This window comes from Microtus ochrogaster, linkage group LG3 (assembly GCF_000317375.1).
Source record: "Microtus ochrogaster isolate Prairie Vole_2 linkage group LG3, MicOch1.0, whole genome shotgun sequence".
Classification (NCBI taxonomy): Eukaryota; Metazoa; Chordata; class Mammalia; order Rodentia; family Cricetidae; genus Microtus; species Microtus ochrogaster.
In genome coordinates, this window is record NC_022029.1 from 5,112,781 (window position 1) to 5,129,214 (window position 16,434).

Below are 16,434 nucleotides of genomic sequence, written 5' to 3' on the forward strand. Positions count from 1 at the left end.
TTGTTGCAGGCAGGCTATAGAAACAAAGGAACTCCCTCCCGCTTGGGTGCCCAGAGGATTCGGACCCAGTGCCCAGAGAGGCTGTGTTGGTTGATGTTATGTGCCTAAAGAGGGCAGTGGGGCCGAAGTGGGGAGGGTTCTGCCCAAGAAGGCTGGGGGACCAAGGAACCTCTGAGCTTCCCGTCCCAAGCTGGCGCCGCGGGGCCAGAAACTCACCCCAAAGCTAGGTCTCCTGGCGCCGAGTGATCAGGCCTCTGTGCTGGATGGGCAGGTCGCAAACAAGGTGCCTCCCCTGCTTGTTGCTGGCAGGCTATAGAAACAAAGGAACTCCCTCCCGCTTGGGTGCCCAGAGGATTCGGACACAGTGCCCAGAGAGGCTGGGTTGGTTGATGTTATGTGCCTAAAGAGGGCGGTGGGGCCGAAGTGGGGAGGGTTCTGCCCAAGAAGGCTAGGGGGCCAATGGAACCTCTGAGCTCCCCGTCCCAGGCTGGCGCCCCGGGGCCAGAAACTCACCCCAAAGCTAGGTCTCCTGGTGCCTAGAGATCAGGCCTCTGTGCTCAGAATATCATTTTTAATAGCGACTAAGTGAACCTATATTTTATAAGGTCAGGAATATCTAGATTGCCTCCAGTGGACCTGATGCTTCACAAGTTAGCAGTGAAGTACTTAACATATTTGTTGATGATAATATCATATTTCAATATCAAAGCATTAAATAACCTTCAATTAGATTTAGCTCTGAAATAGTACTTATATTTTATAATGTTTAATATATAAGATATTCTAAAGAGTTTGTTTTAGAGAGAGATAGGAGAAAGTAAGCTATTACATGTTCATTTATCTTTTTGTCCTCATAACTTACTTTTAATATAATTCTTTCAAATAATTCAAATTAATTTTTTGCTGCAACTATTTTTCTGGAGCCCATTTGTGACTGACACAGTAAGATGAATGAACTGGAAAGTGCTTAGATTAATACATGCACATGAAATTCAATATTCACTTGAGAATAATGGGAATTTTTTAAAAATCTGTGTCAAATCAAGAATTATGTGAAACAAATTTTCCCAACTAACCTTGTTTTAATAGCATAAATATTAACATAAGTATTTTACAATTCATAATTTATTGTTTTCTTCTGTTTCCAGATAATTCCTATTACTTTTTTTACTGAAAATAGATTCTTCTCTCATGCAATTCTTCCTAATCACAGTTTCTCCTCACTCTGTTTCTCCCAGTTCCTCCCTTCTCATCTTGTCCCCATAGATTCATTTCCTCTCCTACTCATCTAAAAGAAACAAATCTCCAAACACAACAACCAAATATAACAAAACAAGATACAGTAAGACAAGTCAAAATACCCAATATGGAAGTTGGAAAAGAAAACACAATAGGAAGAAAAGAATCCCAAGAACAGGCAAAAGAGCCACAACCTCTCCCAATATCAGGATTCCCACAAAAATACCAAGCTATAACCATAACATATACTTCAGAGGTCTTGGAAAAATACCCCTGCAGGGGCCACTCTTGTTATTTCAGTCTCTATGAGCCCATGTATTCTCTGCTTAGTTGATTCAGTAGGCCATGTTCTCCTGATGTACTCCATCCCCTCCAATTCTCACAATTGTTCCTCCTCCTCTTCCATGGGATTTCCTGTAAACAGAGATTGTGTTTCATTTCCCAGCCACACACACTCGATTAATCACACAGAAACTATATTAATTACAATACTGTTTAGCCCATGGTTTAGGCGTATTCCTAGCTAACTCTTACAACTTAAATTAACCCATAATTCTTGTCTATGTTTAGTCATGTGTCTTGGTACCTTTTACCAATGAGGCATTCTTATATTGCTTCCTCTGTGTCTGGCTAGTGAGTGACTCTCTGCATTTCCTTTTCTGAGAATTCTCTTAGTCTTATTGTCCCATCTATATTTCATGCCCGGTGAATGACCAATCAGTGATTTATTAAACCAATATAGTGACAAATCTTAACAGTGTACAAAAGCATTATCCCATATCAGTTTCCCAAGCACTTAGGGAAGTACACATGGAGACTAACAATTTAGCTTCTTTCTGTACAATGTCTGAGTGTGGTCTCTGCACATGCACCCACATGCTGTTATAGGAAGCCTCTCTGATGTCAACTGGACAAGGCACCAAACTATAACTATAACAGAATATCACTAAGGAATAATTTTTTTATTTGTCTAGTCATATTTGGCTTTACTAAAGTATTTGGGCTATCTAATCTCCTGTTTCTGACCACACAGGCATTGTTGAACATGTGTTCCCCCTACCAGCATGTCATCAACTTAAATCTAACATTAGTTGATCACGTCCATATGTTCTGTGTCACCGCTACCCTAGTATTCCTATTATTGGTGACAACAGATAACATTTCTACTACTGATGACAGGAGATCACACACACACACACACACACACACACACACACACACACACACACACAGTCAGTATATGAAAGCTTAAACTGTATAATGTTACCATATTACTCCTCAAATGACCCTTAATTTTAGCTATTTCCCCCATATTTCCTCCCTTGTGCCTCTCTTAACTACTCATCACACCAGTTAATCCTCATCTTCCTTAATCCCTCCATCTATCCTTGATAATCTATTCTATTTCCCTGTTCTGATAAGATCTATCTGTGCCTTCTAGTCCTTTTATCTATACCTAACCTTTCTGTTTTTACATAGTGTAGCTTGTTTATCACTGATATAATAGCTTATTTACATAAAAGGCAATATTGCTGCATTTGTCTTTTTGGATTTGGGTCAACTTCTTGAATACTTATCTTAAAATAAAATATGGGGAAAAAAGCAAAACTAACTACAGTACAGCCAATTTAACATTACGCACTGTTATAAAACACAAGCCAGTAGAAAATATATGCAGCACATGACAATATTTTATGTTTGGTATACAAGATCCCCTGAACCAATAGAGAGCAGAAGGAGTCAGGGAAAGTGTTCAGTGAAAAGCCAAGCAAAATTAATAGGAGTAAACAAACATTATATTAAACAATATTTAGATAAAAAGAGAATTAGAAATTTAAAAAATGGAATAGATATCAACATGAAAGACAAATAAATGATGTTATTTTATTCATATTTCAAGCTGCTATTTCCATATGAATTGTATGAGAATACAGAAAACAACTTCAGAGAGTTGTTTAGGTCATTTGTTTCTTTTTTCTTTCTTTTGGTTTTTCAAGACATGGTCAGACTGTACTAGAACTCACAATGTAGTCCAGGCTGGCTTCAAACTCAGAGACTCACCTGCCACTGACTCATGAATGTTGGGGTTAACAACATGAGTCACCATCACCAGTGGTAAAATTCTTGCCAGCCTTTTAAAATTTTTAAATACAGTGATTAAGCTTCCTTCTAATCTTATCTCACAGCAATAATACAATCTTAAGCACAAACTGTAAGAAACGGCAGAAAGATCATCTCCAAATCTTCATGGAGGTATTATAATACTCTTAAAACTTAAAATAGACACTTGGGAGGCAGAGGCAGGCGGATCTCTGTGAGTTCGAGACCAGCCTGGTCTACAAGAGCTAGTTCCAGGACAGGCTCCAAAACCACAGAGAAACCCTGTCTCGAAAAACCACAAAAAAAAAAAAACTTAAAATAGAATAAAAATAGCCATCATACGACCATAGCCAAGCACACAATCTCAAGTATTAAGTCATTTCTCTATTCAATTACATCATATTTTGTTGATTGCTCTGCATCAATATATCCAACTTTCCTTGTGCATAAGGTCTCTTCGAGGTCTTCTCATCTCTCATCCAAGGATAAAGAAATCTTGCTCTATTTTCACAGTGACAGACTGTCAACATATGTAATACTTTGTTCAACCCGCACACTATTAAACTGGTGAAAAATGACATTCATGCACTGACCTGGAAATCTACTGAGATCCAGAGAAATGTAAAGAGAAATTACTCAGGTTTTTCAAATATGAGCCTATAGGCATGTGCACAAACACAGACATGCACAGACAAGCAGAGATGTGGAACACCCCATACATGCACAAAATACAAATGTCTTAAAATTCAGGTCGGATTTCAGCAGTCACTACCGAAACACTTAAGAGTTGGATTTTATCTGTCATTTCATTATTGCTCCTTATACACAGTTAAATGAATAGAAAAAAAAACCTAAAAGCATCATTTTCAACAGACAGCTATAGATTTACACAGAGTCTTCCCTGGAACAAATGGAGCATTGCTTTTATGATTCACTTCAAAGCTGTGCAGAAGGGCTTATTTATTTGTTTCTGTAGCAAACTGCCTCGACCAAGAAAAGCATGAGAAACTAACAGGTATGATAAATAAGCTTTCTTTAGAAGCTTATAATTGCAAGTGCATTTTGAAAAAATGAATTTTCAGTCAGGCCATGGAGGCTAGGCTAATACCTTTAATTCTACCACCTGGAAGGGTGTGGCAGAGACACGTGCATCTCAGAGTTTGAAGCCAGCCTGGTCTACTGAGTGAGTTCCAGAACAAAGATATAAAGTGAAAACCTCATTGAAGTCCAACCCCCAGAGAAAAAGAGATAAATTTTGTCAGAGAACTGCTAAATAGAAGCTATTGCTTATAACAGACTCTTAGTCTTAGAGTCTTTGTAGTCATACAATCTATCAGGTCACTAGTAACTGAGCAGTTTTATATACGTGCTGTTCAGGTGATGTTCTATTGGAAACACAATTTATATCAGCAGTGGAGAAAATGCTTCCTATAAACAGTAATGATGTATCAGGCAGGATTTACTAAGTAGGTATAATTGCTGCAAATCAAATAGAGAAAAAATATTTTAGCCTTGAGAATGCCATGACTAGCTAGAAATATAGTTATTTTAGAAAACAAGAGCCAATATGAGCGCAAACAACGTGTGTGAGTATGAATGATAGCAGTGCATAATATTGGAAATGAAGTCTACAGGAATCATGGATATTATGTTAAGTTCTTTCTAACTCATCCTATGAGAATAGCCACAAAATTTTCTATGCAATTAAGTAAGGTAACCCAGTATACATTTTAGATGGTGTAATAGCAAAGAGAAAACCTCAGTGCAGAGAGAAACTGAGGTTATAAAACAAAGAAAGTATTATTTATTTATTCCACGAGAAGTGATATAGAAGTCACCAACATAAAGAAGTAGTAGACCAGACAATGATCTGGCAATTTTATCTGAATTTAAAAACAGGAAAGAAATCCAGCACAACTATTCCTAAGTATTTATTGAAAAATATTAAAACATAGCCACAGACAGATATATACACAAATGTTCATCACGGTTTTATATATTATCGTCAAGAACCAAAATCATCCAAATGTCTCTAAGTGAACTTTTAGAACAAATGTTAGCCCATCTATGCAACACCAGTTATGAAGTGCTAATATTCCTATACAGATGAACTTTAGTGATATTGGTCATATGAAAAAATAAGACAGTATATTCTGTATGAGTCTTTTTATGTTAAATCCTGAAAATGCAATTTATCTTTAGGAAGGGGAAAATTGGTGGTTTGTAGAAAGAGGAGGTCGAGGAGGAGTGATTACGAAGGGCCCAGTGGAACATTTGGAATAGCATGTTTTCATGCCTTTATTGTGGATTATATGTGTTGTGCTTTCCTGTCACTTTAAGGGACAAGCCACGCCCACTCCCATTACCTCTGACCTGCCTGCTGCCATCTTGGGCCCTTCCTTTTCTGCTTCCTTGACGTGTATGCTTTTTATTATAAGGAAGACCTGGGAATGTTATGGTTTTGGTCCCTTTAAGAGACAAGCCACACCCATTCCCCTCCCCATCCACTGAGGCAGGCTGATCTTCAGCTTCCGGCCTGAGCTCTTTCTCTTTTTTGTTGTTGTGAAAAGTTTTTAATAATTAAATACTTAAATATCACATTCCCCAGATCTCTGAGCATGTCAAATCTTGAGATAAAAAAGAAATAAACCAGAAATCATATACATCTAAATACAAGTTCATACATGTCCGTGGCAGATTTTACAGCTAAGAGTAAAGTATAGGGGTGAGTTAAAGATGTTTCTGTAAAAGCCATCTTAATAAAAAGTTTGTCAAAATCCTAGGAGACTTTAGGGAAATTCACCTAGAAATTCAAATAAACAAAAAGACATTTTGAGTTTACCAACCCCAACATGAGCATCTATGTCACAGAAATAAATTAGTTTAAAAGTCATTGCACTGTTGTTCTAGAAGAATATTGTAGCTTTGTCATATGAATGTGTAGGAATATCAAAACTTAATCTTCAACATTAATATGCTGATATCCCTGTGAAAGCACAAGTATATGAAGATGCATACTGAATTGCCATTTACTTAAAAAATATAATTGATATTGACAGGCTAGAAAACTATAAAATGATGGGATTTTAATGAAATAATGCAAGAAAACACAAGTCACAGTTATTAGCACCAAGGAACTTTGTGGTTCAGTAAGGAAATAAAAAAATACTGTAATTTGATTGACATTTCATTAAGAAGAAATGGGTTGAAAATTGAGAAAATATTGCCACTTTTTGTGTAAATCAATTAAAATTACTTGGATGTCCCTTCTGTCTTAGCGGTCTAACTCACAGGCAAAAATGAAAAATAAAAATGAATCAATTTAATATTGATATTTCTTAGCTCTTATTAACAGTCCTTGGACACTCATTAACTGGCAAAAAATTCTTTTCATATTGCTCAATCAATCTGAGGTTTTGATTCTTTCTTTGGGGAATTATATTAAGATAATATTAGGTAAATATACCTCTGTCTATCTGAGAAATTTACATGCGGAAGACATTTATATTATTTCACAGTTATATTCACAAGCCTTTGCAATACTGAAAGTATCAAAATTTTGAACCTTGACATGTAAAAAGACTGAAATTGTTGTATAGCTCAGTAAAATCAATAAGACACTGCAATTTCCATATACTACATATTTCAACATATTATACTTTTATTTATAACTAGCTTTCAACTCATATACAAATTCTACAGTGTTCAAGTTTCCGAATGCAGCAGGCACTCTAATTTCAATATATAACATTAGAGTATCGTAATATCCATTTCAATGCAGTCCTAATTGTGCAATTTTGAACTTAACATCCATTGAAAGATATTTGATTACTGTGATTTTACAGAGGCTGTATACCTATGTTTGAAATTTCAATTTCTTTTTCAGTGAAGACATGTGGCTCTAATCTTCAAGGACCAAGTGGCACCTTTACATCGCCCAACTTTCCCTTTCAATATGACAGCAACGCACAATGCGTCTGGGTCATCACTGCCGTGAATACAAACAAGGTAAGGACAACCGCACTTTAAAAATACACATAATGGCAATGACGACAAGCTAGTTGTCAACAAGCTAGGATAGAACAGAACAGAAACCTGTAATGTCAGCATGGATTCACAAATTAAATTTACTCTTCTTATTTATATCTGAAAGAAATATATATGATAAAATTGAAAGCTAGTGTCTCTGCTCCCAATTAGTAACATGCAAATGGAGCTATCACTGATTTTTGACCATATATGTTTGGAGTTTGCAAGCCAAAGCTTCTTTTTTTTAAAGTAGCTGTGGATTATGGCTCTCCCCTTGACATGTTTTCTAGTTGATGTGTCTTTCAGGTTTATTATGTTTTCATGCCTAGGTACCTTTCATTTGTGTCTTGCTGTCACTAAAAATCATTCAATAATCTTTTAGAAATAAATGATTTAATGAGCTCAAGGGAAAAGTGGATCTATATTATAAATGTTTCTAGAGGTTGGATTTATTTTTTGTTTGACACTAACATGGGTAAGACAGTATGTGACACTCCATAGCAGATTATAAGATCAGCTGTGGACAAGAGAAACTGAATTTAGAATCATTCTCTTTTTTTGTCACTACTCTGATTCTCTTTGAAAGTATGTTTCTCTATTAGTTTTGTTTTGTTCTAAGACTTAAACATTCTAAGTTCTTTTCAATTCCTTGTATCCTATATGTTCTGTGGTTAGAGTAGATGCAGCTCAGAAGACCAGACTACAAAACTGTGTCAGATCATGAATCTCATGATGATGGATAATTTACTGAACATTTTAGTTTGTTTAAACTTTGATTAAATTCCTTTCTCTTTGAAATGCAATAAGTAAAAGCATGTATTTCCTGTTTCACTGTGAGCAATAAGTAAAATAGCATATGTTGAATCATCTGTTCTGTTAGTAGATGTTTGGAATACATTAGTAATTGTTAGAAAAACTAAGCACTGTCTAAGAGAATGTATCTGGTGTCAATCATGTTCTTGAAGCCTGACCCTAATAGCCACTGGTTTGGTATGAAAATTATCATTACTGGTCAACTATATTTGCTTTAATTAAGAACCACAATGGTTAAATCAGGAAAAATGAAAGAAATAGACCCCTCAATAAATAAAAAAATCATTTTTTTCATAAGTAAGAAAAAAAGAAAGAAATCCTAAATTAAACTTTCAACTACATAGGGAAAATTTTTCCATCAATCATTGTCTGTTATCAATTTAAAACAAAATAATAATTTAAAATTTTGATAAATACTTTCTCCAACAAAATTTTAGGTTAATTTAAAAAATAAAAATTCAAAATATGGTTTGGGCAATAAAATAAAATTTGCTAAACACTTTGTAAATATTTGGTAATATTTGCACTGCCTAAAAAAACTTTTCTTGGTAGTCATTATGTTTTCTGCATTTATGAGAGTACTTGAACAATAGTTCTAAAATCACATAGCAAAGGCCAACAACGCATTCATTTGATAATGAAGGTATTTGTGCATGTGTGTATGTATGTATATATATATATCTGTGTGTATGAATTATGCATATGTGTATACGTTTATATGTGTGTATGTACCCAATAAGATAAGTTTCGCAAAAAGCTGTAAATAAATTTTGTTGAAATATCTATGAAGCGGGTTTATTATTAATTATGTAACAAATGCATTATATCAATGTAAGATAAAATAAAAAATGTTTTGTGTCATAGGAATCATGTAAATCAAGATGAGGAGTTATCCATAATTATAGAAGACTTTGGTCTTGGGAAATTTAAAATACTGCCATCAATGAATTTCCTATAATTCTTAAGATTTTCAGTGTTTTCTCTGTCTAACATGATCTTCTAAACATTTTTCCTACACCTCAATGAATATAAACCCTAATTTTGATTAATAAATGTATCTCTAATTTGAAATAAGCTATAGAATTTTTCACTAACTTAAATCCTAAATCATATTACTGATTATATTTTATATACTTATCCAATTCAAAATATGCATGAAAGTGATAGAGATACAGGAAGAGTGGGAGGGAACATATGCTTTACTACAAGAATATGCATCTGTATTAATATTTCTCCTTTTTACATAAGCACCATACATATACACATACAATTTAAAGATCACAAAGCTTCAAAACACTCTTGGGAAGATTTTTTTCCCCATAGGTTACCTCCAGGAACACTTTATGAGAGGCAATTGCTTACATACCACACTAGTCCACATCTCTATTTTTTGGTGTAAATCCCAAGTAACTGTGGTAGGACTGTATAACAATTTTCATGATTGCAGTCCATGTGTATTAGGCATACACAATCAATCATGTTGTTAAAAACATTGAAAGTACATAGCTAGCTGTCAAATATTAAATGTGAGGCATGAAAGCTACAGAAATTGGTGTAAAAGATTTATCTGGACTGTTGCCCTTAATAACTATATTTTTTATAGACATAATCATGTGAAAATCAGGTGTTTTTTATTTTGTATTTGAGATCTGCACATCCTATATGTCTGTGGTACTGATTAGCAAAGAGACTGTGGAATTCCTAATAACTCAGAATGATAACTTTCAATATCTTGTACATTTTATATTCTTCTACCTTGTTAAGAAACATATATTTCAGTTGCTTCTTAAAACAACTTCACATATTAATACAATGTATATTTAATTATGTGATGTGTGCCTACATTTTATTTTAAAATATTAAGCAACTAACTTATTTGGTCATTAATTATTTCGCTATGTTAATAAAAGCACATAAACATAATATAGGTGCTGGAAATTAAAAGTTAATACTGTTCTTGCTGAAGACCAGAGTTGGATCCAACACCTACTTGGAATGTTTCAATATTACCTGTAACTAGGGCATCAGGGCAATTAAATATTCCCATCTACCGTGGTATGAGCAACAATTGCATATACAGACCAAATAAATGCCCACAAATTAATTAAAACCTAAAAGTGAAATATTCAGAAATAAATATGTCTGAGCATTAGGGGATTGGTATGTATTTGTATTTTGCTCCATCATTATTTCAGAGGATAAGACAAAGAATATTTTACTCAACTTTTTAATTTGCTATGATTAATGTTACTTTGTAGTTAAAAGATAAAATATCAAAAATAGTACTTTACTGATCATTAATAAACCAGTTTAACATCTTTATCTATTTCTTCTTTTAAAGTTTCCTTATTTAAGTATTTTTCCAGTTGCAAAAAGAATTCAAATATAACTTTTCTGGTGAAAATCATATTGCTTCCATGTAAATAAAATAGAAAATCAGGATAGAAAATTCCAAATTTATAACTAATGTGTGGGAGTTATTTAGAAGAAATGAGAGAGGAATGTTAACCAAGAAATATTTGAAGGAAGACTTCTTTATTTTTCCTAAGGAGTAAACTCATGCACATCTACCTACATATAAATCATTCAATTGTTTGTTCAATTTTCAGAATAACTACCAAATTTCATGATATGTGATGTGGAAAATAAATTCATCTGAATCAAAATGAAAAGTCTCACTTCTTTAAACAAAAATAATTTTTGACTTTTCAGAATTAAAGACTTTCTATTTTTGGTATAAACAGAATGATTTAATTATCTCATATTTTGAAGAAATTGTATTTAAATTAGAACAAGAGAAATGCAATTTATTTTATTTTCTTTAGCTTTGTTTTACAAATAATGTTGTTAGAATAATTTTCAATTAAAAATCATAGGGTAAAATGCAACTTTCAAAATTCATTTTGTGAGTGAGAGCTAAAGAGAATCTAGCATTGTTAAACAAAAGTGTATTCAGGCAGTAGTGGCACATGTCTTCAATCCCAGCACTTGGAAGGCAGAGACAGGTGGATCTCTGTGAGTTGGAGAATAGCCTGATCTACAAGAGCTAGTTCCAAGACAGTCTCCAACGCGACAAAGACATCTTGTCTCAAAAACCGGAAAAACAAAACAAACAAAAACAAAAAACCCAGAAATGTCAACTCTACACTTTTTAATATCCAGACACTGCATTTTAATAAAGGTGGAATTAATGTTCATTAAAGGGAGTAGCATAATTTTAACCCAAAGTTGACATAAAATTAATCTAAAAATTGACAACATTTTTTAGAAAATCTTTTCTGTGACTTCAAGAATATATTTAACACATTTAGTACAGCTGAAATAAGACAAGCATTATTCTAAGCTCTCAGCATTCATATTCTGCCTGCACCTCCAGACTTAAAACATTACAAGTCTAGAGTACACAATGAATATATGCTGGCTTATAAATAAATGCTGACAATATTTATATCAGATTAAATGAAACTCAAAAGAGGGAACTATTTCAGATATCAAGAGCCAGATAGGGATAGTGAAGAATGCATTCAAGGCACAAGGAAAGGTTTGGTCAGCAAGAGACATAAAGACAACATCAAAATTACAAATATATGAGACACTTTTCTTGAGTAGCCTTTTTACAACTCAAAAACCTGGATAATGGGATAATGAAATGCTCCTCAAAACAGGAGCTGAGTGTGTTTGAGATGGCTTATCTCAGGCAGATTCTAGGCATTACATGGAGAGACAGGTTGTGCAACCATGATTTTAGAAACATCTCCATCTACAGAAGGAAGTATACCACAGGATACGACAATGGTGCTTGAGATACTCCAATCATGTCATGAGAATAAATGACGGTAGTTACCTGAAGGGAGCGCTGCTTGGAGGAGTGCACTAAGTGGAACTATGAAGGTGGTAGAAGAACCAGGATGTTTTAGCAATCAACAAAGCTACAACTATCAGTAAAATCTAAGAGTGCACCACTGCCAACAGTGTAATCCATGATGTGGGGGTCCACTCGATGTGCTGTGATTACCATTAATGAATAAGGAAAACTGCAATGGCCTGTTAATAGGGCAGAACTTAGGTAGATGGGGAGGACTGAACTGAATGCTGGGAGAAAGAAGGGCGGAGTCAGAGAGATGACATGAAGCAGCCAGAGACAGATGCTGGTTGGAACTTTAGCCTGTAAACCACAGCCATGTGGCAATACACAGATGAATAGAAATGGGTTAAATTAATATGTAACGGTTAAAAAATAAGAAGATAGAGCAGTAATTTAATGAATATAGTTTCTGTGTGATTATTTCTGCTCTGGGCAGCTGGGACAAACAAGCAGCTCCCTATAACAAAACCACACCTGAGAGTCTGTTCCAAATCAGAGTTAAAAACTGATATTTTATACTTCTGCATTCCATAACCATCAGCTAAGCATTATCCCATTTAAGTTCCCATGTATTGTCCATGTGTACCTACAGTAGTCCCTAGAAGTCAGATCAGTGAAGTCATTTAGAAGCAAATGCATTGGAGATACAGAACTATTAAAATAATGTTCAAGAAACATCTAAGGGACTTTGGATCGATCATTTGTAGAATCTGCTGCCATATTAGTGCTTGCTAACATAGAAGGGGGACCATTTAGGTCACATTGAGGCAAGAATTAAATATTTCACTAAAAGCAAAAACATATGAGCATCCATACAAGGTTATAGTACTTAAATAGCAATGATGGTATGTTGATTTTGATGTTTCTAGATAGAAATTAGAAAACAAAAATATTTTTGAGAAAATAAACATAGATAAAAAGAATATATCTGGATCACTTTGTTCTTGACACTTAGAAGAACAAGGAAAATGCTGACATTTTGTTTTCTATTTCCTCACTGCATATACTAATACAGCAATTCCTTAACTATTCTCGTCTCAACTCCAGCCATAGTACCTCTCTTTTTCACTGAATGCCCAATTTGTTTTAAACATTTTATTGAATTTTCCCTTGTTACTTACAATGGATAGGAGCTTAAATACAAACAAACATCAATGAACAACACTAGCCATATAAGGAGATGTTCCAGTTGTTTGTTATAAAGGTCACCTCTGGAAATAGAATTAAAGATGTTCTTCACCTCTACTATAGAGATCAATTTAACCTGCCATCCTGCAATATCCGTGCCAATATGGGACTAGTGCTACTTATTGCTTGGTGAGTTAGTACCAAGGCATATGGCATATAACTCTGGGTGAAACCACTAATGTCGTCTTTTCTTTTGTTTTGTTTTTTAATCAGCTGCTGAATAAAACACATTCAAGTATAAAAAAGCCATAATAGTGGAAGTGTCTTGGTCAGTTTGAGATTGATTCCTTTTTATTTTTTCCTACAGCTGAAGTGTGTGGTGTCTTCAGTAAAAGGTCTTAAATTATGGTTATGGCATGCAAGCAGGAGCAATAACACTAGGTTGACAAGGTGTGCTTCAGGTCTCACTCTTTATTGTGGAAGAGTGTTTCCACTTAGCAGCTCCCGGGGCAGAACAAACTATTCCTTTCTCATAACATTACTTTGTGCAACTGCCATTGAATGTAGTAATGTAATAGGTTATTAAAACAACAACAAATAAAAACATAAAACATGAAATCGGGAAAGAAATACGATGTGGAAGCTATGAGAGGAGATGGAAGAAAAACGGGTGGATGCCATCACATTTCATTAGGAAAATAAATACAACTACCAAGAATATAAAAACAAAGATAACCTGTGGTGAATTTGAATACTATAGTATATGATATAATAATATATGCTTGAATAAAATTTATGTAATGCCAGGCATTCATATTATAGAGTCACTGGTATTATAAAGTACTTACTATTTGAAAAATTCTCTTTCATTTGCCCAATTATTGTGTTCTGAACATTTGTCTACCTTCTCAGTATTGGCAGTACGTATCTTCACTTTACATCTCTCTGAAAGGCACCATCCTTAAATATTAGCAATTCCTTTGTCATTCCCTCTCATTGTTACATATATAAATGTAAATCGAGTAGATTCATTCCAGATAATTAACATTCTTGCAATATGCTAATGTTTTATTTCTCTCAGATTTCCATCGTTCTCCTTTAGAATATCAACTAACTTTGAAACTAAGCAAGCCAATGGCCAGGGTAAAGAAAATAATAGTTTTGACCATTATATTTTTTTATGAAAGGACTGATTCCACTCCTATAGTTCAGTTTAGCCTAAGATGGCTAATGACAATACAGTTATTCTCTATAGGAAAAAATGCATAGGACATGGCAGAGCAGTATTCCTACTGGGGTCCTCTGTGACAAAATCGAGTGTCAGCAAGATCAAGGAGGTTCTAAAGCAAGCATGGATGTGTGGGACAGTGATTTAATTTGGACAGCCCTGTCCAGCAAAAAGACAAAGAACTCTTTCTTAAATCTAGAAATATAATTTGACAAGACAAGCTGAAATCTGACCTGAGACTAAACCAAGTCTTTTCCTTCTCAATTGGTTTGATTTATGAAAAGACAAGTTTAGATGTGACTTAATCATCCAAAACATTTCAGTTCTTCTCTTTCTATTTCTATTACCGACTGTTGTTTTTCTTTTATTGAAAATGTGTGTTTTATACAACATATTCAGATTATGGTTTTCTTTTCCTAATTCCTCTGAAATATTCCTAATCTCCCCTCCTACGCCTGTCAGCACTCTTTTTGTCTCTCCCTAGAAAACAAATTGACATGTAAAGAATTACAATAAAATAAGACAAATCTAAAACAAACCATAATAGAAGAAAATACACAAGCAAACAGAAGAAAAAGAGTCGATAAAAAGCCCAAGAAATAGAGATTCAGAGACACATGGATTTGTATATACAAGAATCCCATAAAATTACAAAATCAGAAGTCCTAATATACTCACAAAACACTTGCCAGTTAAAAAACTCAAACAAACAAGTAAGACCCAAAGGATTGAAGCATTATGAGATAAAGAAACTCTAAAGAAGATACTGAGTTTGCTTTGTGTTAGCCATCTACTGCTGGGCACAGAGCCAATCTTTAAGAGTGGTTTCAATCCCCATGAGATTCAGTTAGGGAAAATATAATTTTTCATTATTAAGGCAACTTACAGAAACATGGGTGAGGGATTACATGCAGAAGCATGAGTGATTTGAAGATAACTGTGAAAGCCCAGTCCAGCGTGGGTGTAAGGATGCAGTCAAGAGAGGTGTGTCCCTGAAGATCATGGAGTAACTTACTGACAGCTCTGCTGGAGAATCACCGTTGTCTTAGTAAGTGTTTAAACTCGGGGAAAGACCTTATGGAACTTAAACTTTTCTGAGTTTCTGAAGCCCTATAACATTCATTTGCTGTCTATATATTATTAGTCTTCCAATTCCTTATGGGTAGAAATGTTCATTTTAGAAGTAATAGTGATGTCACAGGTAATTAATCTACTATATAGAAGAATGCTTCCCATGACAGTATCAAGGCTAAGGGTTTGCTTATAAGGCAGATCACTATTGACCTTACTTAGCAACTGCCAGCGTCTGGTTTTGATCCTATATACTGTATTTATTCATGAAGTATGAATAACTATGAATAAACAACTGCAATAAATTGTGTTACATACAACATTTAAACACTCTATTGTTGCTTTTCGAAAGATACTTCTATGCATGTATATTTATTAATTTCTTCTTTTAGTGTGTGTGTGTGTGTGTGTGTGTGTGTGTGTGTTACTTCAGTTTGTGCTGCTTTTACAGAGTGCCTGAATCTGGTTAAATTATAAATAAAGAATGTATAGTTTCTCTTAGGTATTGAGGATTTCTGTCCCAAGATGACTGTATCTATAGCTTCCTTGTCAAGTCAAGGTTAGTTCTCTGTCTCTAATGTGGCATAAATTTATATTTTCATCCCAGAGTAGGAACATCAGTTCTTCTCATGGACAAAATGTGGAAAGCTAGTGAACTGACCACTGTTTATTGCAGTTCAAAGATCTCACTACCATTCACAAGGGTGAGGCCTTAGTGATCCATTTACATCTTACTGGTCTCACCTTTTCATTATATCAAAACCAATACATTCATTTTAAAGGGAAAATATTCAATCCATAGTATCTGACATATATATTCATCTGATGGTAATTTTTATAAATAAAATCACAAAAAATTAAAACAGTCTCTGTATTAAATTTATTTAGTTTCAGAGCATCTAATTTTTTTTTTAGGTTTTATTTTATTTTTTTATATTGTTTTTTAGTTTAGTGTTTTCAT

General features: G+C 34.2%; 1 protein-coding gene across 2 annotated transcripts in view; it reads left to right on the top strand.

The window, feature by feature from the left end:
* The window catches only part of Csmd3 (CUB and Sushi multiple domains 3), a 952,990-nt gene that overhangs the window by 453,379 nt on the left and 483,177 nt on the right, over positions 1-16,434 (top strand). For both annotated transcript variants that reach the window (XM_026785886.1, XM_026785885.1), the window contains one exon: positions 7,226-7,347. In XM_026785886.1, the coding sequence (XP_026641687.1) occupies positions 7,226-7,347 (122 nt within the window). The remainder of the gene's footprint in view (positions 1-7,225; positions 7,348-16,434) is intronic.